Source organism: Idiotropiscis lumnitzeri, chromosome 15 (genome assembly GCF_059441095.1).
Source record: "Idiotropiscis lumnitzeri isolate Australia: NSW breed Sydney's pygmy pipehorse chromosome 15, RoL_Ilum_1.0, whole genome shotgun sequence".
Taxonomy (NCBI): Eukaryota; Metazoa; Chordata; class Actinopteri; order Syngnathiformes; family Syngnathidae; genus Idiotropiscis; species Idiotropiscis lumnitzeri.
In genome coordinates this window covers 7,330,997-7,353,099 of record NC_142405.1, presented here as the reverse complement: position 1 = coordinate 7,353,099, position 22,103 = coordinate 7,330,997, and the positions used below count along the sequence as shown (strand labels likewise).

At 43.9% G+C, this 22,103-nt stretch overlaps 1 protein-coding gene across 5 annotated transcripts in view; it reads left to right on the top strand.

Annotated features, from left to right (window-relative positions):
- Window positions 1–5,876: 5,876 nt before the first annotated feature.
- Window positions 5,877–22,103, top strand: part of LOC148322599 (trinucleotide repeat-containing gene 6C protein-like) — a 29,538-nt gene continuing 13,311 nt past the window's right edge. For 4 of the 5 annotated variants that reach the window (XM_088316417.1, XM_088316416.1, XM_088316415.1 and 1 more), the window contains exons 1-4: window positions 5,877–6,021; window positions 10,555–10,657; window positions 11,057–11,078; window positions 16,160–16,483. In XM_088316417.1, coding sequence (XP_088172543.1) covers window positions 10,595–10,657; window positions 11,057–11,078; window positions 16,160–16,483 — 409 coding nt within the window. In that variant the 5' untranslated portion in view covers window positions 5,877–6,021; window positions 10,555–10,594. Of the gene's footprint in view, window positions 6,022–10,554; window positions 10,658–11,056; window positions 11,079–16,159; window positions 16,484–21,746; window positions 21,872–22,103 lie in introns of those variants that run through there. The other variant, XM_088316418.1, reaches the window with a different exon arrangement.

The following is a 22,103-nucleotide window of genomic DNA, read 5'->3' as shown; positions in this document are numbered from 1 at the left end:
GTGCTGAACCGACTAAGAAACTGTGGCGGGAACTTAGAACGCGGAAGGAGGTAGCGAAAAAGGGGTGCGGGAGGGGGGCTCGTGTGCCTGAGGTGGAGCAGGAATTTTGGAGGTGTAAGATGAAGCCAGACAAAGAGGATCATCTTGTAACGCGCCATTTCTCGTTGTTGCAAGACGCTTCATGTGTTTGAACAGTAAAATCCTCCTCCATTGCGTTTCATGATTTACAAATTCATCTGGTTGCTGTTGATTCCATAATGGCTTAAAACTAAATTTGTGCTTCAGTTCCAAACAGGAATTGGTGTCAAGGAAGTCTGTTGAACTGATACATCTCGACTGTTAGCGAATCTTGGAATATCAAGAATGAGCTAAATTTACTGGGTTGTGCATTTGTCCAAAATCAAATTGGCTGTTTTTAATCATTTTGAAGGGTTATATTGAAAAATTAATTTGAAATACTTAACTGTTTAAAAATAAAACATTCTCATTTATAAATTCTTTATCCTCTGAAAAGAGTGATGAAAATTCCTGCCGTTGTGAGCAGCTAAGACCGTCTCCTTGAGCAGAATATCTGTATTATACCGCCCCTCGGTGGCCAAGACATGCACACCAGAAGGAGAAGCACAGTGTCCACTTGAATTGAAGCAAAAAAAAAAAAAACATTATAGAGTGTAAATTTTCTCATTAAAAAAAAGATGAATGATGATACATTGTTTGTAGGAAATCAGAATTTCACACCACTTGCGTGAAGTGGAATCATTATACGGGCAGCATTATAGTCCTCCATTCATGTTCTTCATATTTTATCAAAAGCGTTTGTCACCGCTCGCACACATCTTTATTTCTGGCGTTGCATTGAAGGACCGTCCTTGCCTTCGCAGACAAAAGCCTGTGATTATTAATGTTATCGCTGCTACTTAGGCATGCACGGTTCTCCAGGGTCCTTATTGTAATTCATCACGCTCACATTGTGTTGTCCCATTAATCTAAATAGATGTGCCGTTGTCTTCTCTTTGCACCTTCATCAGATTCAATTCTCCCACAAGCGCCCGCCTCCTATCCTCTCGGACGCATCCCCATGCGAGAACCTTGAAACGACAACATTCTCTTACCACGTCTCATTTCCCACGACCCTCCAATAGATTATCTGCGGGGATAATTAAGACCTGCTGAATAATTAAGTGGGCAAAAATGGTAATTCATGAATAATAAATGTGTTTATGATGGTGTGGGCGTTGAATAGAGGTTGTCTGTGCTGACAGGAAGATTGATGCGGCGGCCTAGATACGAGGCTCTCTATCTCTCCCGTGTGCTCGCCGCTGACTGTGAAGACGCTCGGATTCATCGGCACGCTCGTGGCCGGTTTGTGTGCATAATAGCACGTTTATGTATAATTTACACGGACGTCCCGATAGCGGAGGTGCCACGCAAGGGAGAAGGCAGTAGAATTGAAGTGGTTAAATTCATTGTTCGTATTGTGTGAAAGTACCACCTCCAAAAAATACTTGGCCATCACAGTACAGTGGTGCCTTGAAATAAGAGTTAATTTCATCCCAGGAGGCACCCATTGGGTCACTCTTATGTCAAGGCACCACTGTAATAATAATAATAATAATAATAATAATAATGATATAAATAAATTAGCTTGGGTACCAAGACCACTAATGAAATAAGGAACAAAAAATGTGGTGGGATGGTACAATCCAGCACATGACGATGGAAAAAAAAAAAATTTCACTGAAATTTTTTGGGGTTGAATTCACTCAATTTTATTTCGTCTAGTAGTTGCACAAAATCATCTGGATCCAGGTCGATTGTTTAATTAGTTTTATCGTCTACTGGTCTTATTTTGTGCAACCACTTGACAAAATAATGAAGTAAATGCAACACAGTGTACTGTGCTGCTCCACCGTTTGTGTTCAAATGTCGTTTGCATCAAGGGTTATAACACTGTAACTACTGATGCAATTTGTCGACTGTGTCTATATTCTCTTGGTTTTGTTTAGTTTGTTAACTTGGGGCTGGGTGGGGGGTTTCCACACATGTATACACTTGCAGTACATTTGATGTGTATTCTCCACAACATATTCTCCTCCATGCAGCCTGCAGCCGCCCAGCCATTGCGATTACATTTGTGATTAGCGCCACGGAGGCCAGTTCAGCCTGAGCGCTTTCCTCGCCGTAGCGTAGCCGGCGGACAAATGAGGCATCGAGGCGGCGTTCTCCACCGATGCGACTTTGGAGGTCACTAACAGGAAGGAGGCATTCATCACTCTGACACGTGGATGCTTCACGGTGGGGGTGCGTGAATAACAGCGTTATTATTTTGTTAATACGCCGTGTAGGATTAATGCGCTTGCTTAAACGCTGATATTTATGAATGTGTACGCTGTTTTTCTTTTTTTTTTAATAATACGAAAATGTCTCTTTGTCGCCGCTACGCACCTGTTTCCCGTGCATGTAATCAAGACTGGCGGGCAAATATTGAGCGGAGGCCATTGTTGCTGTGAGTGTCTATTTGCTCACTAGAAAAGTCTCATTATGTTCTGGATGGATATCTCTGCCCCCCGAGGACATTTGTCCAGTCTCAAATGAAAATAGAAACAATCAGGGATGTTGGTGAGCTTTATTTATTTATTTTCTTCTTTTCAAAGTAGGAAAAAAGCAGCATACTGACCTTGACAGCTGCAATTGGCATTCGGATGATTGGTTGACTGAATTTCCATGCATTTCCATCCATCCTTTTTATATGAGTCCTCATGCTTATTTTTTTCAAGGGTGAGTTGGATCCACTCACAGTTCACTTTGGGTTGTCAGCCAATCACTGCAGACTATCCAGGTGTCCCTAATAAAGTGGCCTGGCACCCGTTTCTATTTGTCCAAATGAATACGTTCAAGACGTTACGTTAAGCCCATCTTAATTGTTTCATCCGCATCATTTGAATCCGTAATGCAAACAATTATGTTTGTGCGTGCTATAAATCTGATTAGCGCTGAGTCCTACGCAGGCATTTGCCGCGCGAGGGGTTAAGGCTCACCCACGCTTCGCGCGCGTGATTAGCCGCAAAGCACCGTCACTTTCCACTCTTTGGATTAGCCTCCAATCATCAAGTAACACATGCTTGTGTGCCACTAATTAATTTTTTTTTTTGGGGTCGTAGAACTAGAAATATCAATTATTTGCTGTGCTCGTTGAAGAAACTGTTATTCGTTGTAGAGTATACAAGTGACCCATGTCATTACAATAAGAAGCTAAATTCACGCAATTAGCAGCAGTTAAGAGTTTAAGTAGCATGTAGAAATTTCTTTGTCTGTTTTTATGACTGAATCAACAGCACCTCTACTGGTCACAGCCAAGTAGTGCACCCATTTACTCCATTGTGATTTTTAACAACAAATTTAAATTCATATTTGACTGTTAATTGAAAGGTGTTTTTTCACAGGGTCGACTTTTTGTAGTGTAGCTAAATGGTAGCACAAGTTTTCGCCAGCTGCCGTAGAAGCTCCCTCATATGGAGTCGGCGTAAAACTGCAAGGTTTCATGCAGCAGGTTATTTATAACCGTCTCGCTCGAGATGCATGGCCTCGGCGCCTGATTAGTGTCTCCCTTCCTCTCTTCTCACTACACTGCTCACACTCTATCATCTTGTAGGCAGAATAATTGTGTTTAGCCACCATCCTGAGATCTCGGTGATTATCCAGATGTCGGCGACACCATCTTCCGTATGGCCGTGGCACATATTAAACGTACAGATGGCCTGATAATTGCCGGCAAACGACGAGGATCACCCTGCTTTGAAATGACATTCAGGTTCTTTTTGTTTTCTTCTGGTGAGCGCTTCCCACTTGATGCGCTACGAGAAACATCTCCTCTATTGGAAGACACCGGTCTCATTCAGAATAGTGTTTAGAGCAGGCGTGGGCAAACTACGGCACGGGGGCCATATGCGGCATGTTAAACGTTTTAATCTGGCCCGCCGAACTCGGAATAAATTAAATGAATAAATCTTGTTAATGTTTTATTTTCTAAATACTGAGTTTTTCAAATATATATATATATATATATATATATATATATATATATATAGTTGTAATGCTTTTGTTCACTTTCATATAAAATTAATGGGGGTTTTTTCTCCAATGAGGTGAGGTTACTAAAACACACACCAATCAAAAAGTTTGCCCACCCCTGGTTTAGTGTCGTCTAATAACATGCTAATATTCTATTTATGTAGCATCTCAACACTAAGTGTTGACATATCAGATGCATCACAATGTTTTTCTGTTTGGCTGGATAGTCAGAAAGTTTGAAACGATGACAAGTGGAAATGATTGCCATCAAATTAATTCATTTATGTGTTTATCACTCTAAGTACTCAAAGTCGCTAGCTTTCTTACTACGATCTTACGCTAAGTGCTCAACTGTTATAAAGGTAGCGTACGTTGTTATCTGTGCTTGAAGGCAAATATAAGTCAATATTCTCAGTCCCATATGTACGGTATCCTTTTTTTTTTTTTATACATTCATTCCGCTTCAGGGCATGGTTGAGGTATCATTAAGTGCTATAATTTGTTTGGCAATAAATCATGACGCCTCAAAGGTAAAAGCAAGAAATTACAGGGAGAGGTAGGTGCTCTCTCTGAGTCACTGCAATTTTTTTTTTTTTTTTTAAATAACTTATTCATCTGCAAAAAGTACCTGCCATTTATTTGTGTAAGGCAGCATACCATAAAAAATCTCGAGTCAAAGCAAAAATCAAAATCTATCCAAATGACGGCTTGTGTCTCAAAAATTCGCAAGGCGAGTCGCTCGTATTGTCGTTCCAGCATGGGATATTGCATTACTGTGCATCAGTGTTAAACTGGCAGTTGAGTGTTAGCAAAGTGGGTGCGCAGTTTGCTGCGTGGTTCATGAGCACCCCATCCACCGTATCTAAAGATAAATCTAGGGTGTCGTGTGATTAATGGGCCATGAAGAAAGGGGGAAAGTACCTGCATACATTTGCATTCATCTGGGAGAAAAGTTTTATCGTGTAACCATTGCATATCCCTAAGTATCGTTGGAAAATGTGACTCAGAGAAACAACAGGATGCCTCAAACCAAAAGAATCTCTGGATTTTTATTTTTATTTTTGTGTAAATACTTAAATAAAATTAGAATTGCTGAATTACTGTCTTATACTTTACTTTTTTAATCATTTGAAACTAAATTAACCACAAGATCTCTAAATTGTTCTTTTTTAATTATCTTGTGTTCAGTGAATGTAAAAGGTCGACACACCCTTGTTCAAATAGCAGTTTTTGGTCATTTAAAAAAATAGACTTGGTGGATACATTTTGAGAACAACTGATTTAATAATTAATTATTCAATTATTATTCTAATAATTGAGAGTAAAATAGTATTTGGGAATTCAGTCGAAGAATGTAGTGTGATAAAAGTAACCTCGGCTTGATGGCTTCTAGGACAAGCCATTGCCGCCCCCCGACCAAAGAAAAACATCATAGAAATAGCGCCCTCTGTTGGTGAAAACTCCCACTGCATAACTCATGTTGCGCAGGTGGCACGCGCCAGTGTTTATCTCACGAGCTCAAGTTGCTTATGGACGTCTGACGCGCATGCGCACTCCCTCACAGCCGTGTTTTAAAAAAATGCGGGGTGGCGGGGGGGTGGGGAGCGAGGAGGGTCGACAAGTACACGCCGGCTATAAGCGCATCCCCCCGGAGAAGAGAGTGATGAAGGGGGTTGCAGTTGTCATGGCAACGCCCGGGTGGTGGGGGTGGAGCTATGGCTAGTGGGACCAGTGAGTTTGTTTTGTTATTGAAGGTCACGTGCGAGGGCAAGCTCCGCCCTCTCCTTCCCAACCCCACCACCCCACCCCCCAACCCCAAACAGCTTCAAGTGTGGAGCTGCTCCGGTGGGTCACTTACTACAAAATGGCTGCACAGGCTCCAGCGCCTCCGCCGCCGCCGCCACTGCCGACGACGACGAAAACAAGAAAGGACGACTGAGAGCTTCGACGGTAGGACTCCCCCCCCCTCCGCTTCTCTCCACACGACGCCTTTCGCTCGTCCAAAATGCGGAATTCCGAATGCGAATACGTTAGCTAGCCCGCGAATCATGGAAGAATGTTTTCAATGCAGTCCACTTTTGACATCCAGTCAATGAGCGCCCTTTTAAAGATTATTTCTTAGGATTATTTTTATGCTCTTTTCACTCCTCGGACCGACAACCTTGTTGTTTTTAGCGGCTGCCTAACCGGGACTAAGTTGCACACTTGATATGATTCAAGGACACCTTGTGTTTCTTGACACTCTGCTTCGACTTCCCCCCCCCCCCCGAAGCATTGCAATAAACTGCAAATGAAAAAGCATGCAGAACGAGTGTTTAGCACTTCTGCCTCACAGTGTTGAGGTTCTCGGTTCGAGTCCCATCTCTGGTGACTGAAGTTTCCAAGTTCTCCGCTTGGTTGGCTCCTGTTTCACGCTCCATAAATTGTAATATTTAGATAACAGGCAGCAGGGTTGTACCGGTGGTTGGCCTCACAGTCAAGAGAAACCTGGGTTCGAATTTTACACCCCATATGTGTGGACTTTTGCATGTTCTCCAGGTACCCAAACAACAACATGTCTATGAGAAATAGCAATGCACTTCCATCACCAAACTCCTTTTACTAAACAGGCGTTTAGCAACAATTAATTTTGCTTATTGTCTTTATAATAGCCCAGTTATGCTGTTTTATACCACCAATAACACTGGCCTACAGGGAATTTCAAACAGAAATGGCTTTATCCGTCCAGAACCGTATTTTGACGCTACTGTAGCACATCAGGTTTTGGAGATATTTTCATTTTTTTGTTTTTACGTTCAACCTATAAAATCTTTCACCGTGCATTGTCTTTTATAGCTATGGCGTTTTTATAAAACACATTAGCACACATCTTTTGCTGAAACTAACCCTTCATTCATCACATTACTAAATATATTACTTTGAGTTGATCATGATCAGCGAGTTAAGAAATAATTATCACAGATTGCTGATCTGATTTGTAATAGAAGCTCAGAATGTCCCTGGAATGTACTAGATCAGTGGCCCTCAACCACCGGTCGGCGTGCCACTTTGGACCAGGCTGAACAGAATTAAAAAAAATAAATAAATAAAAAAACATGCAGTTGACGCATGTCAAGCTGCTAATTGTCTTGTTTGCATTCCGTTAATATTAAACACACAAGCTTGTGAAATGAACAACGATAGCACGTACAAAGCACATGATGGCCTTGGTGCTTGAACCAACGAACTTAAGCAAACCAAATTGTAGGCTATTTAATCAATTCTTTTTGCAAGCCGATGTGACACATTGCCGGCACAGTGGCTATTAGCACACGGACTCCTCACGGCATTCCCATTCTGCAATACAACCGCGTCTCCAACTGCTTGCAGAGGCCGGAATGATGTAAGGCGCCGACCCCGCTGCTTTTTCTAATGTGCTGCAGTTCCTAATTTGGGGTTTCAGGCCTGGCTGAGGATGAAGTGGCAGCAAAAGGGAAAGGGAGAGTTTAGAGCGTGTCAATGTGGGGAGGCCAGGTCACGGGGCACCGGTCGGCCCCTGAGCCTGTGACAGAAATGGTGTGTATTCACAGAGAGGCCCCGAGGGGGGCTCTATAACACAAACAGACCACTAAATACTCTGATTACTCGAGAGCTTAGGTCAGGCCTAGAGCGCACTGCTGAGGCGCATGCTGCCAGTCTTGCTCGCTTGTGTGTCAGCGGTCAGATGGTTCGTTGAGTCCTCAGTGGTCAGGGTGACCTTGCATAGTGTCAACGGGAGACTATAGCTGTCTTGAAACTTCAAATTCAACGATGCTTCCCTTTTGGTTGTATTATTTTTGACCAAATTAGCTGCTCTGTTTTTTGTTTTTCGGTGTGGACGATGCATGTCCCTGTACAGTTCTGCTCTACTTGAGCACTTGTTAGCTGCTGTTACGCACGTTAGTCAACGCCAATACGAGATTACATAGTCTGATCGCACGTTACTAAATAAGGGTTCTTTCGCACGCGCATACTTCACTTTGGCCAAGTTTTTTTTTTTTTTTTTATACTCGGTTGTTAGTGAATGATTTGCGGTTGGGGTTCATGTCCAAGTGTGTAACATTAATGCGATGGGGTAAGTACCAGAAATGTAGTTGGATTTATTTTGAACTCATCATTGTACAGTTTTAGTTTTATCCGGTTACATTCGTGATGGCTACAAAGGGGGAAAAATGTATTTTATACACAGTAATGGCAATAGAGGCGTTCACTGAGATTCATATTTGTTGTTTCATCATGATATTGCTATTTTGTCCCACTAATTGGTTGCATTATTTTTGCTGAACTGAAGTGAACTGTAGGTGTGAAAGTCCTCAGGGATGATAAATCATAAAAGTATTGTTACATCATTACATCTCTGGCTGTTCGTGGTGCTCCTGCAGTGGTCCGTCCAAGTTAGTCCTGAGGCTTCAGTTTGGAGCGCGCCATCGCATTCTCCTTTTTTCTCGTTGTCAGAAAGCATTAACGTGGTCGGCCCTGAGAATAGCTTCAAGTACTTTAGCGCAATCCTCTTTGCAGAGAACGCATGGCCTGCTTGCCTCGCGGTTTGGTTTTCGGGGCCGCTGTGGTTTTCTTCTTCTGCGTCATGGTGCCTTCAAGATGTTGCATCTGTTAAGTTGAAACGAGGTGACTGTTAGCCACTTGCAACTTTAAGCAAACGGTTAATACAAGTTTGGCTTGCTAGGAGGTTTGCATTGTTCCCTGTCAGGGATTGCCAAGGCAAGCCACTCACGTGATATATCTGGCTGATTTTTTTTATTTTATTTATTTTTTTTTAAATATTGTCCTAAGATCAAAATTCTCTCGAAGTTCATGAAGACCTTCCACAACAAGTCAAGCTAAACTGCCGTGATGTAATAATTCAACGTACTTTATGGAACGCAATTACTGTACTACGTTCCTATTAGCGTTTGTTTCCGTAGTTTCCAATATTGCATGTGTAATGCAAAAATTAAATTAACAACCTTTCTGAGATTTGTACTGTTGTTCGTTAGCCAATGTATTTTGAGTTGTGAATTATAGCCAACGTCACTACTTCGGGTTCGTGACATGCTGACACTCCCTTCATAGCCTCGAAATGCATCAATTGTCACCAATAATCTTGCAGAATGAAATGATACCTTTTAATCGAGTTCCATGCTGTTCTTAGTGTGATAATACGTCAGCAGAAAAAAAAATCGGTTCCGGTTGTTTCATTTTGAGTCCACAAGGTCGCTGCGACGCGAAATAAAAAAATAAAAGGCGTAATATCATCACATGACCATGCTTTCCGAGACCAACCCCGTGTTTCTTTGTTTGCGCGGAATCGCGCCGTTACTTTTGCAGCTGCTTTCAAGCAGTCGTTGCTGAGCATCCTCCCAAAGGTTCGCCACGCTCTTGTTTGGTCTGCAGCGTTGGCATTCTTGGCACTGCGCCCAGTGCCTGCCGTCTCAGGCCCCTCCCCCCCCCGTCTACCCCCCACACGTGTAACGGAAGCAACCCTATCAAACGTTGAAAAGACAGAAGCCTACCCAGCTTCACGGGAATTAAACATGTCAACAGACGCACGTTTCACCTTGCGCACGTCGGCCCTCCCTGCCTCCCTCCCTCTTCCCCGCTCCCTCGCCTCTCCATTTCCTGCCGATGCTCCACCTGCTGTCATGAGGCCGTCCTTCGCGTGTGCATGCGCTGCTGCGTCTTTCTGTTTTCATTCTGCCTGCCTTTGGCGTCACAGCGAGTGTCTGGTTTTAAGAGGGACGCCCGGCTATAATCCTGTTGTTCTGGCGAGAGGGTGTAATTCCACTACAACAGCGAGCTCATTGGCCGGCGTTCTTTGTCACCGTGCCCCCCTCTCATGCACATATCAAAGAGCAAATGAGAGTGGGGATGAGCGATATGGACGAAATTTCAAATCCCTAATGATATGATTTTAAAACTAGCGATCATCAACACGTGCTTAATGTTTTTTTTTTATTAAATGCACAGACAGACTGAAACCAGTGGGGGTGAAGAGTAAGCAAATTAAATATTTAATATTGATATTAAGTATTTAGTTGGCTACTATTTGTTTTATTTATTTATTATTGTTTACTTCCATGATGCTGGTGGCGTCTACGTGGAGTTCGGGCTTCTGCGCATGCAGGTGTTTTCCTGCCAATGTAAATGCAACTGTATCTAAAATGTGTCGCTTTAAAAAAGTACATCTCAATAGACACTATTTATTTATTTATATATTTATTTATTTTGACCATTCCTCGTGGCCATCAGGTGCTCGTTTGCGGTCGAATGCATAATCACGCACGTAAACTCTTAAATTTTGGTCCAGTTCCAAATTGACCAACATTTGTTAACTTCAGAGTCATTTTAGTTTATCTAATACGATGGAAATATCTCATCTGTTTGTAATCAAGTTATCAAATGCTACAAGCGTGTGATTGCGTTTAAATTATTCCAACATTTGATTTATTTATTTATTTTTTTCCCCAGCTGACAGAAGAAGCGACAAATACAAGTCGAGATCCGTTTGATGGAAGATAAGAAAAAGAAAAAGCAAGAAGAGAAGAAAAAGAAAGAAGCTGCTCCGAAGAGGGTGAGCCTCTCTTTTGATCTCCGGCCGCCCATCTGACAGTCGGCTCTCAATCAGCGGATCGTGTCACACTGAGAATTTTCCCACGACTATTTATTTTTTTTTCTTTTTAATGGATGGATGGATATAAAGTACATTACACATCGGACTGTTTGCGTCCTCTCTGGCTACTATCAACCCCCATGAACTATTTTTATTTCCTTTAGAGTGAATTCTACTCGTAATAGCGCAGTTGCTCCTGTCAGTTGTAAACATATCAAAACAAAATACAAATGGGCCCACTAAAAAAAATTCTGGTCATTAAGGTGATCTGATTAGATAGTATTGAGGCAACCGGACTCTTGTTTATATGCAACTCATCATAATTTGTGTCTTAATCTTTTCTTTTTTTCTCATTTTCAGGACACCGAACAGATAACCAAAGGTGAGTTGTTGATGGTTTTTTTTTTGTACTGGCTTAAAAAAAGAAAGTCTTCAGCTAACTGCTTTTCTGCACCCCCAATGGTGGCTATGAGAGGAAAAAAATGGGGGGGGGGGAATCAGCCCATCGAAACCTGATTTTAATGTTATTTTTCTGCGCAGTTACACTGGCTAATTAAACAAACAACTCATAATTACGATGGAAGTAGTTGTCATTCGTTGCCATGAACACATTCTTAGCGACTAGTCGACTTCAAGCTTTGATGCCGGGTAGTAAAATCGACTGGTCGATTAATCGTCCAAGCCCTACACTGCTAATTTGCAGCAGCATTCCATTTTCTTTTTGCCCTCGAGCTCTGGAATGCAATTTGCGTCCTTTAAGCCGACAGCCACATGCCGGGAAGGAACTAAAAGAGATGCTTGTTCTCCCTCAATGTTGTTTGTTAGTGTCTCCTTCTGTTTGTGTTCAGTGTGCTCAGATCAATCTCAGTAGCACGTATCCATTCACTAATGTGATGTGGTTATTTCATAGCAACACAACATCACAATGTAAGGACATAAAAATAACAGACCTAAAAAAAAAAAAAAAGTAAAAAATCCGTCTGTGACCTAATGACGCCTGTGTGTCTATGATGTTGGTGCGCAGCATAGAGGGAGCTAATTAGGAGACGAGGGATGTTGTGGAGTCTGAATAAACAGCCCTTCAAATGCAGGAATACCTCCAGCGCCATAGTAACGGAACAGCAGCTTGTGCCTGGTGCAGCCAGGAGGTCCACCCTGGGACCAAGCAGGAAGGAGGTGAGGGAGCGTGGCTAACAGAAGCAAGACGGAATGAGTTGTTGTGGTTGTAGAGTGGAAGGGGCTGCCAAAGAACGATGCCGCTGGTTGGGAAGAAGAGAGAAAAAAAATGAGCGGAGAACACACTGTGGTTTTCCTGTTTGGGGGTGCTGAGGGGGCCCATTGTGGGATCAACTGGCCCGTGTCTGTGACACCCAGTCAGTCATGTGACAGCTACTCACATTTTTTTTCCTAAAAGAAATTTCTCTTAAAATCGGTGCAATGCTGAGGGGGGCGCGTTTAACCCTGCGGAACATGCTTTTTTTCCCGCCGTACCACAATAAAGTGTAATTGCACATCCACTCCACTAGTTGGCAGTGGTGCTCTCGTTGCCCATTGTGCACTGCGGGTATTGACTCGGTGGCGGGTCGGGAATTATTTTCTTCTTGCGAGGGGGGGGGCGCAACAGAAAATAATTGAGAAGCACTGCATTATATTAGCACTGACTATGCCTCGATGTCAAGAGGTTAAAAGGCCAACGGGTCGCTGGACGGGGAGTGCCGGAGAGATGAACGTAATCAACATAATAGCAGAAGCCGTCTGCCACCAATAAGCGAGTGGGTTAATGAGTCATTGCATCTCGGCTCCCGCTGTGCATTTTCATCCACGGTAGCGTATGAAGTGCATACACGTCACGGCTCGCGTTTATAGTGCAATAAACGATAACATTATTACAAAGTTGCGTCGCGGCGGTAATTTCGCAACAAATTAATTTTCCGTTCCACAATGGCTTAATTACACCCGGTGTCTTTGTTTTGGAGTCATAAATTGCCGTGCGATCGGAGAGAACTTGCTTCGTGTCGTCTTCGGCACATCTTTAAACGGACATACGTCTTCTTCTGAGGAGCCGTTATAAATGATTAGTTTGGTGGATTGTATCTAAATCCTCTTTGGTTTTGGTTGTGATTTGTTATGAATTAAAGGATAATACGGCAGTAAATCACCGACTGTCGTGTTTTTTATGAAAAGTCGATAAACAGATTAGTCTGTCTTTTCTTTTCTGTAAAATTGTGGTTGTTTGAAATTGGAACGTGAGTATTAGGAGTCACTGGTTGTGACTTTATTTTTTTTTAAATGGCGTTACAGTCCTTGGCGTCGATGCTGTTTGATGACTACCTTGGCCTCGTTTGCACAATGCGCTGTCAGACTGTATCTTGCTCTAAATGTCATTTTTATCTGTGCAAAATGTCTTCCACCGAGGCACGGCCTTCGCACTCTTAACTACAGTGTCATATTCATTCATTTCTAATTAAGCATTTTAATCGTATCCCTTGTGAGACATGGTGCTCTCGTTTTGAAGCCCACAGGCAAAAAAAAAAAAAAAAAAAAAAAAGTGACGCTCCACCCCAAAGACATTTTGAAAGTCTCATCACACCAATGTTATGCACTTTACTTGTATTTGCACTTACCAAAGGCATAGTTTGATGTTTTCACATTTTAGTTGCAGGGTTCCCCCTAATGGCGTGATATTAAAAACACGATCGCCAGCAGAAAAAAAAAAAAAAGTAAAATCTTCACTATTCTTGTCAGATCATTTTAATGTACAAGAGTAAAATTAGCTCCACTGAACCCCAACTGAAGCTTTTTGCCAGACAGCAAAATGTTCTTCAGGCCTTCATTTTGCAGATTGAAGGCTCAGCTTCGGAAAGCTCCTAATCACTCACTAACCAAAGTTTTGAACGTTTAAACGTCCCCCTCGATTGCGTGGACGGCGAATATAGTGTACATGCAGTCCTCAAGGAGCCAGGATCAATACTGACTAAGTAAATTACTAGTTCACGTCAATGACAGAGAATTTGCGATCAAACGAGCAGTTGCAAATCATGACCCATGTGTTGCAAAGACATAATTGTAAACAATTTTAACGTATTTAGTCATGATGAGCTTCTGTTTTCGCATCTCCTCCTGCTAAAACACACAGATTGTTCTCTTCGTATCTTCTCGGTTGTGTTTCTGTGCTCCCGCCCAGGAGATCACTTAAAAACGCACGGAACCTTCTCCTGTACTTCCACCGGCCTTGGTCGCTCTGATATCTCCTCGAGCAGCATCTAAGCCCACCCCCACCCCGTCCTCCTCCTCATCCCCCCCCCCCCCTCAACATTGAGGTTTTAAACGCCCTGCCAAGCCTGCTATCATCTTCCCTTATCAGAAATATTCAAATCGCTTTTTAAAGTGGGAAATGAGGTAGCCTCCTCCGTGTGAGGCACACATCGCCTGCAGGCCGCGGTTTGATGTGCATTTTTGATGAAGCGGGAATTCTCCGGTGCCCCAGCACAGCTGAGGACGGTGTTTTGCAAATAGGCTGTCGGAGAAAGGTGACTGATCTCTTCTGACTCTCTCGCTACAAAGCAGAGGGCTGCGCTTCGGGGGCCTTTTATATATTTATTTATTTTATATTTTTTCCTCCCCCCAATGCAATCATACCTGTATTTACATTACTCTGACACAAGCATTTGCTTCTTTTGAAACAAGACTCTGCAGCAATGTGGCATTCTGTAGACAAGTAGTGTTCTAATTGTAAGCGGATTTTCAACCTAAGCTGGTTTCCGGCAGCGAGACTGGAGCTCACAGTGGCGTTCGCAAAAGGGGGCGGAGTCTCCAGCACACACCATTCGTTTCATCGCTTGCTGTACCTCGTTCCCTCCGTTCCTGTGGCTCTGCTCTCGCTTTCTCCGCTCCCTCCCGCCCTCTCGCTCTCACTCGTTTTATCTCCCCTCTCTTATTGGCTGAGAGAGCAGCTGGCCCCACTTTCCCCTTCCCCCAAAGCTTCCAGAAGAATCGACGTCACACATCAGAGTCCCACTGGTGTAAAAATTGCTGTTATTCAACCAAGCTATTTTTCTTTTTTTTTTTTAACGAGGAATGGCCTCTTTAAAATAAGCAACCTGCCTCGCTTTAATTCTAATAGCGACGAGAGCGTCTAAATTGTGAATGAAGGAGAGAGCACATGCAATGACATCTGATGAGACGCTTCAGCCTCTGATCTCTGAGCTGACAGATTTAGAGGAAACCGGATCATTCCAAGGTTAGAGCCCAATGGGGGGGCCACCGATTGAAAGGACGGCAACGCACACGCGCCAAACAAAATGAAAGACTCGATGGCGTTTGTGAGCAAACGCGTCCGACTGTGTTAGCAAGCGGCTGGCTGTCGGCTCTACGACGGCATCCTGTCCTCCCCTCGGTGTGGGCCTCAGCGTTGCATAACGCTTTGTTTTTGTGTGTGTTGGGCCTGGCCTCGTATATGCGTGTGTGTGTGTGTCAGAGAGTTATTCATTGCTTCACTGCGCACACTTGGAAGCTGAGCCAGTGGCAGAGCATCACTCTTCCTCACTCATTTCAAAGTGCGTATTTTACTCCTGTTGTTTATCTCAACGAAGAAAGAGAGGGCGGAAAAGCATCCCCGTCGGGCTCAGTTTACATCCAATAATCTCCCCGGGCAGTATGTGCACGTTACAAGCTTGTTTATGACTTCCTGTTTACATTCTAGTTTACCAGCGTCCAGATTATGTAACGATACATGCTCGCGTGGCGATTATCCGCTGTGCTTGATGGTCATAATGCATCTGACCCAGCAGCCACTCGGTGACCCGTGAGAAGATAAGCCGAGATGACCTCGTTGGGGGACCTCCTGACCTTGTAGCTCGACTCAAAAGGACGTTACACTTGGATATTTGTTACCATGAGGAGATGGGAGTCCGACATTATGCGCAGACCATTAGAATCACGCACACACTTTGTGCTTTTACAGAGAAAGTGTTAAATCTATATGCAGAGCTATGCAAAAGTCGCTCTTTTGTTTCAATAACAAAAAATACTATAGTTTGGGGCAACATATAAATGAAGCGTTGCAAAGAGTTAGTATTTGGAAATATTTACATTCTGTTGAGTGTTTGGATAAGGGGGGCGGATACAAGAATTTACTCTCAATGTTTGAGCCGCTCTGGCTTCCAGAAACTTTCCGCCTCCAGAATCGTAATGGCGTCATCCTCCGTGAACCAGGAAGTAGCCCGTTAATTCCAAAACAGTAGCTTTCGACAGAGGTCTGCTCTCTTGAGTGTTATTCTATTTCACTGTCGACTTAATCAAAACAAAACAAAAAATGGCAACGTATTTGGTTGGAAGACGTTTTTTTGTGGGCATAATTTTAAAATTTCCGATGGGTGGTCAATAGCGACGCCTAAACATTTTTACTCATCTTAATTCCTGCATTTCTGCTTTTTTCCTCACCTACCCGTCTTGCTTGAATAGTGCCAGACTCTACCAAGCTCGACCCCGTCCCTCCTCTCCCCCCTGCCAACCCCAGCGTCACCCCGCCCGGACCCCCAAGCAGTGGCGATGGCAAACGCGCCCCCAGCGGAGGCCAGCCTCAGACTCCGCTCCAGCAGCGCCACCCAGCCAGAGAGGTGCCACCGCGCTTTCGCCAGCAGGAGCACAAGCAGCTGCTGAAGAGGGGCCAGCCACTCCCTCCTGGGACCCTGACGCTCACCGCCACGGGACGTCCCACCACCACCACTGAGCCTGCAGCTGCAGTTGCCATCCAACCCGATTGTTCCTCAACGAATCTGCCTGCAGGTGAGGAGCGATGCTCATTTGGCACATTCTAATTGCGTGTTCATGTTTGAGGCAAGCTGCAAGTCATTGTGATGTAGAGTACATGCTAGTACTGTACGTAGTAGTGATAGACCGATATGCTTTTTTTCAGGGCCGATACCGATCATTAGTGGTCATCGGGGCCAATAACTGATATTTCAAGCTGATAGTCTGTTGCGCGTTTGTCTCGAGGTGAAAAAGCAAACAGGCAGCTTACTGCTGATTGGCTGCTGCCCACTGCACCAGGAAACAATCAGATGGTGCTGTGGGCTGGCCAATCTGATTCTGCAAGCAGGGCGACAGGGTCAGCAGAGAGAGTGAGAGGGAAGTTTTCTGCAGCGAGCCAAAATAAACCAGCTTTTATTTTATTGGCCTTGAAAAAAAAAAATGGCCGATGCCAATTATGGGCCCCGATAATTTATGTGAGCAGCTGCTTTTTTAAGTTACTTTCATTTTTTTTTTTTTTTAAATCAGTACTTCAAAAATGGGAGTTCCAAATTGTTTGACTAATTTGGGGGGCTTCCGCTTATATTGATGTCCGTTTCACGAGTTGGACCGATGAGCAGCGTGTAGTAGCAGCAGAACAACGCAAAATCACCTGTGTGTCTGACCGCTGTTTATTTTCTCTCTGTCTGGCTGGGAATTAGAAGTAGGAATCAAGGAATCCAGAGGAAGAAAAACGCAGAGTAAACACAGCTGGCATAACAGTATGCGTTTGTGTGTTTTCCTCCCGGAGTGTCTGCATTTCCCAATGAAGCAGATTCTTTTCTTCTCTCTTTTCTGTCAGCGCTTTAAAGTGCATGATGTGAATGCCGCTCCATCGTCATGGCAATGAGACTGTTATCCCACATCTTTCGATTCCCCCCCCTCCTACACTTTGCTGAGCTTTGCTGTCTATTTCCTGTTTTTGGGGGAAGATGCTGTACGGCGCTAGCTAGTTGGCTGGACACCTCAGTGGGCCTGGCTTGGCATCACTAGAAAGCCGAAGGAAGCGAAAGATTGGTGGAGCGAGCGAGCGAGCGTGGCAGAGGTCCAGCAATGTGGGCTGGAGTGACTCATGGCTTACGGTAAAAGCTACTGCTTCTCTCCTCCCCTCTCCGATAGGCCTCCCTGGTTCTCCTTTCACTCTGTGTGTCAGTGGAGTGGCCGATTACATGACGACTTGCAGACAGAGGAGCATCTCCCCTCGAGCCAGTCATTAATCTGTATGCACTGTATTGTCACATTACAGTCATGTTTTTCATAGTTTGTGTTCCATAGTGTGTTGATAAGCTGGTCAACTTGCATTCCCCAATTTTTTTTGGGTGCAGCATTGACTGGAATGATTGAGTTGACTGCACCCTGAACGGGGGGGGAATCCAAGTGAAACAAAATGAAGCACCTGAGAGTTTATTCCGCTAACTGAGCAGATGACTACTGCGTGAAAAGAAGATTGTCAACACAGAATATGCTCGTCTGTTTCGGCTTGGAGCATTTCTCCTTCTCCTTCGGTCACATTGTTCGATTTACACTCTCTAAGGCGACCCAGAATGCACGTGCATAATGGTCGTCTGATCCTGTGTTTTTTTTTTTGGTTTTTTTTTCTCTCTCTCGGGTCATTTTAGAGCAGTTCTTTCTCTATAAACTCCTTCTTAACAGATGGAATGGGGCTTGATGTGTATTTGTTCCGAGGCCACTATTTCAGAAAATGTAATATTTGCCGTTTTGAAAATGTGATTTAACAAATGTGTACGCACACGGCAGTCAGCTGTTTTAACAAGTTAGCCTGATATGAGAGCCGATAATCAATAAAAATAAAAACTTCAGTACGATTAACTCCAACACTTGATTGTAATGCCTTCAAACATATTTATTAAATATCTTTTCATATTTTGCTTTTAGTTCTTCACATTATACACTCAAGGCTCATTCACTCTTGTTTGGCCTTTTTTTTTTTTTTTTTTTTTTCTCTCGTTCAACCTCACCCCACCCCCTTTTACATGAGTCACATGCTGGCATTTTTGGAAAAGTAAGGCTGATTATCTCGGCTGGTATGCCCACGTGTCCATGGATGTCAATCCTGACTGAATGGGCCACGCAGCAACCAGTACGCAGTATTTGACGACTTCTTTGTGTTTCTGACTACTTTTGTCAAAAGTAAATCACAGACTTTGCTTTAGCTGTGCTGTCCTCACCAAAAATAGCCTTCTCTCATGTAGAAAAGAGCGTGCATGCAGGATTGGGCTGATGGGCTCTTCTGATGACGCCAGAACGTTGGGGATTCCCTTTTGGAGGTCTTCTGATGCGTTTAAACATTGAGTCTTTATTAAGGACGAATCTCTGTTGCTTGATGTTTTCTTCGCCACAATTTGTTGCAGAGCGGCGCCTGTGTTCAGGCACCCCCCCCCGCCTCCCTCTTAACAAGCAACATCACATCACAGCACGTAGCATGTAGCTGGCCCGAGGCAGACGGGATTAGCCCGCACTACATGTATGTCTGTCAGCTTTCCCATTATTCTACCGCTCTCGCTGTGTTGCCATTCGCTTGGCTTGCACTCCGTATCCCAAGGCCCTTTCATGAAGAGGAGGCGTGTGAGCGCGAGCTATTTTAAAACTGGCATGTTGGAGAAAGCCCTTGACCTGGTTTATCCTTTCAGGGGAAAAGTGGAAAACATGACAACATGCATGTGGACTTTGGAAAATGCGCTGCCTCTCCTGCCCCCGCCCCCCTTCCCAATTAATTTGTCATTGAGCTATTCATTTTTGCATGAGTTACATTTCTGAAATTGAAATGCCCGTGCCTCTGTCGTCACAAAAGTGTCATGTGTTGTTTTTACGTCGTTATCCCACACAGCCGATTCAGATTTCACCAATGTTTAACGTTTGTAAATGTTAACACTAACCTGTTCTCTGCTACTGCTTTAAATTAGTCGTCTTCCATAAAATAATATTGAATTATTCAATTTATTTTTTTTCTATTCTGTATCCATATATAAATGGTAATAATGTGACGAATGCGCTACCCCTACATTGCAGATATCTCATTTATCTTATTGATTTAACTATGACATAAAAAGTACAAAAATGTTAACGCTATACCGTTCACCTTGGAACCAACGAGGAAAAAATAAATTAAAAAAAAATAGTAGTCCGTGTTTTAGCCGAGTGCGTATTCTTTGAACAAGGTCAAAATCACAGCAGGTTATTTTTATTCCACAAATGCTGGATGAGTCGGCTCGCAGTAATGTAATCCGTAATTCGCAGTTAATTACAAGTTGAAATCCTTGCCGATACTTATCATACTTGCTGAAGTGAGCACACCATTGCGGTCTGCGATGGCTCAACTGCAAAGAATATGTGATCGTGTTGCATTTGTGATCATCAAACATGATTCAAGCAGACTCTTGAATTCTTGGGGCTTTCCTTAAGCAAGTTATAGTAACTACAATGAGGGCGAAACCAGTTTTTGCAAAGGTGTGTTTTGTATTCGTCATTCGGTTTGTCCTAGCGGCTGGCCACGTGCATGGTCAGCTCCGACCCATCCAGTCTGTGTGCCCCTGGGGGACTTCATTAAGCCGGGATCAGTCCAGCTGAGGTCCACACATCTCTGCTACATGACTTCCTCCCTCCATCGCTCAACAAGGATCTCCCAGACTTAATTTTCTGCCATCGCTGTCGTTGCTATTGATCTGTTTTCGCGAGACACCACAGACTTGGGCTGCACCATTATGGGCAAAATGCCAATTGGGATTATTTTGATCCATATTTTAATCATGAGTTTTCATCACAATTATTTATTATGTGAGGGAAAACACAATTGTTATTTTATTTATTTATTTATCTTTCTAAAACAAACCGTGAGCAGTTTTCAGTCCAATTTTTGCTGGGCTTTATTCCGTCGCCATGACTCACTCTCTTGGGTCCACTGAGTGACTTTAGGCTCCCACTGAAAGATGTGTCGATTTATTATTATTTTATTTTTACTTTTTTTTAAGCTTCAACCCTGGCATTTGCCCGCTGTTTGCATGAGTAGACATGCGGCAGAGCCGACATTTTAAATGTAAACAATCAGTTTAATTTAACCGTGGCAACTTAAATTTGAATCAGGATTAAAATTTCATTATGCACCCCTACCTCCGACCATTTATTAGTAAAAAACAAAAAAGATCACAAATTTAAAGGTTCCGAATTGTTACCGCTGACCTGAGCGATGGTGTAACTTGTATTCATGCAAACAGGAGATTCCCAGTGTTCCATGCGCACAATCATGAGGTTCAGTGGGCCGGACCTCCAGCAAGCATAGCAGCCCTGTTTTCTACCAAACATTGATGTATTGTGTTGTGGTGCGTGGGCACTGGTATCACTAGTGCACAATGCCAGCCTTGATCCGGGGAGCCGCTGGCTTTTTTTTTTTTTTTTTTTTTTTTCCCCTGTTGCCGAGCGCTCAGCCCCTGCTTCTCCTGTTTCCTCCATGCCTTCTATTAATTGACAAGCACGTCATCCTCTGTTGTGTTGCTCTGCTCTGACCCCTTGACACTTTTCCAGGGCCCTATTTGAGTCCAGATCCATATGAACTTGCTTACGTCATGTCGTTAAAGCCAAAGATTGCCCGTGTTGCTAAACACAGCTGCAACATTGGCTGGTCTACATTAATTAAGAATAAACAGACATTTGTCGTCATGACGTAATGCCGTGCCTGGGGTGCAAGATGCTTTTTGCATGATTCCGCTTTGCTTTCTTTCGAATCTCTGTGCCGTCGAAGAGGTGTTAAATTGTGTTCCGTGCCAATTGCACATGCGGCGGTCTTGGCAAAATATTCCGTGCCATTTAGTGAAAGGTTAACAGATCCAAGGCTGTGTTTCGAAGAGCCCCGCTTTTGTTTTGTTTTACCTCATGCCATTTGAGTGCATAAGTGCCTCGCTCTTAGCAGTCCATCCGCCACCTACCAACAATACTGCTCCACATTACTTCAGCTGTGCCGTCCCCTCCCCCAGCCTGCTTTCTCTTGGGGCTTACATTTCCAGCGAGGGAGCGTATCCGTCGTCGGGATAGGAATAGAGCATGATATAAATAAAGCCAGTGAGTGAGGTGGGGGGGGGGGCATTAGATAGAGGCGGCGAGACCCAGCCAAAGCAATGTTGGTGGGAGGGACGGAGCATGTGGGGTGAGGAAGGAAGGGAGGGAAGCTGTAGGTAGGGAGAGTGGGGAGGATGGGAAGGGGGGGGGGGGGTTAGTCTCATGCCGCGCAAGAGCTGTGCAACTTCTTGGCAGCATTTCAGAGAGGAGCCTCAGAGGCTTGGCGAGGCAAGCAGACATATTGAGACAAGGATGGTCCCTGTGTCGCACAAAACCTAGTTCCTTGCACGATGGTCGGGAGGCACCTCTCCACAGGTATTTGGTGGCGGATCGCTCGCTCTTCCGTCGCGCTTCTGTGTAGTTATTTCTATCGCTCATGTATAGGCACTTTAAACCTTGCACTGCATTGTGGGCACGCGCGAGAGAGTTGTGCTTTGCATATGTCGTAGCGAGTGAGGCATGCATGCTTTTACGCGATGCAGGCAGAGACGGTAGCTCACAGCCTTTTTGGCTCAAATTCAGGACTGAGAAAATGGCGGTCCTGCTC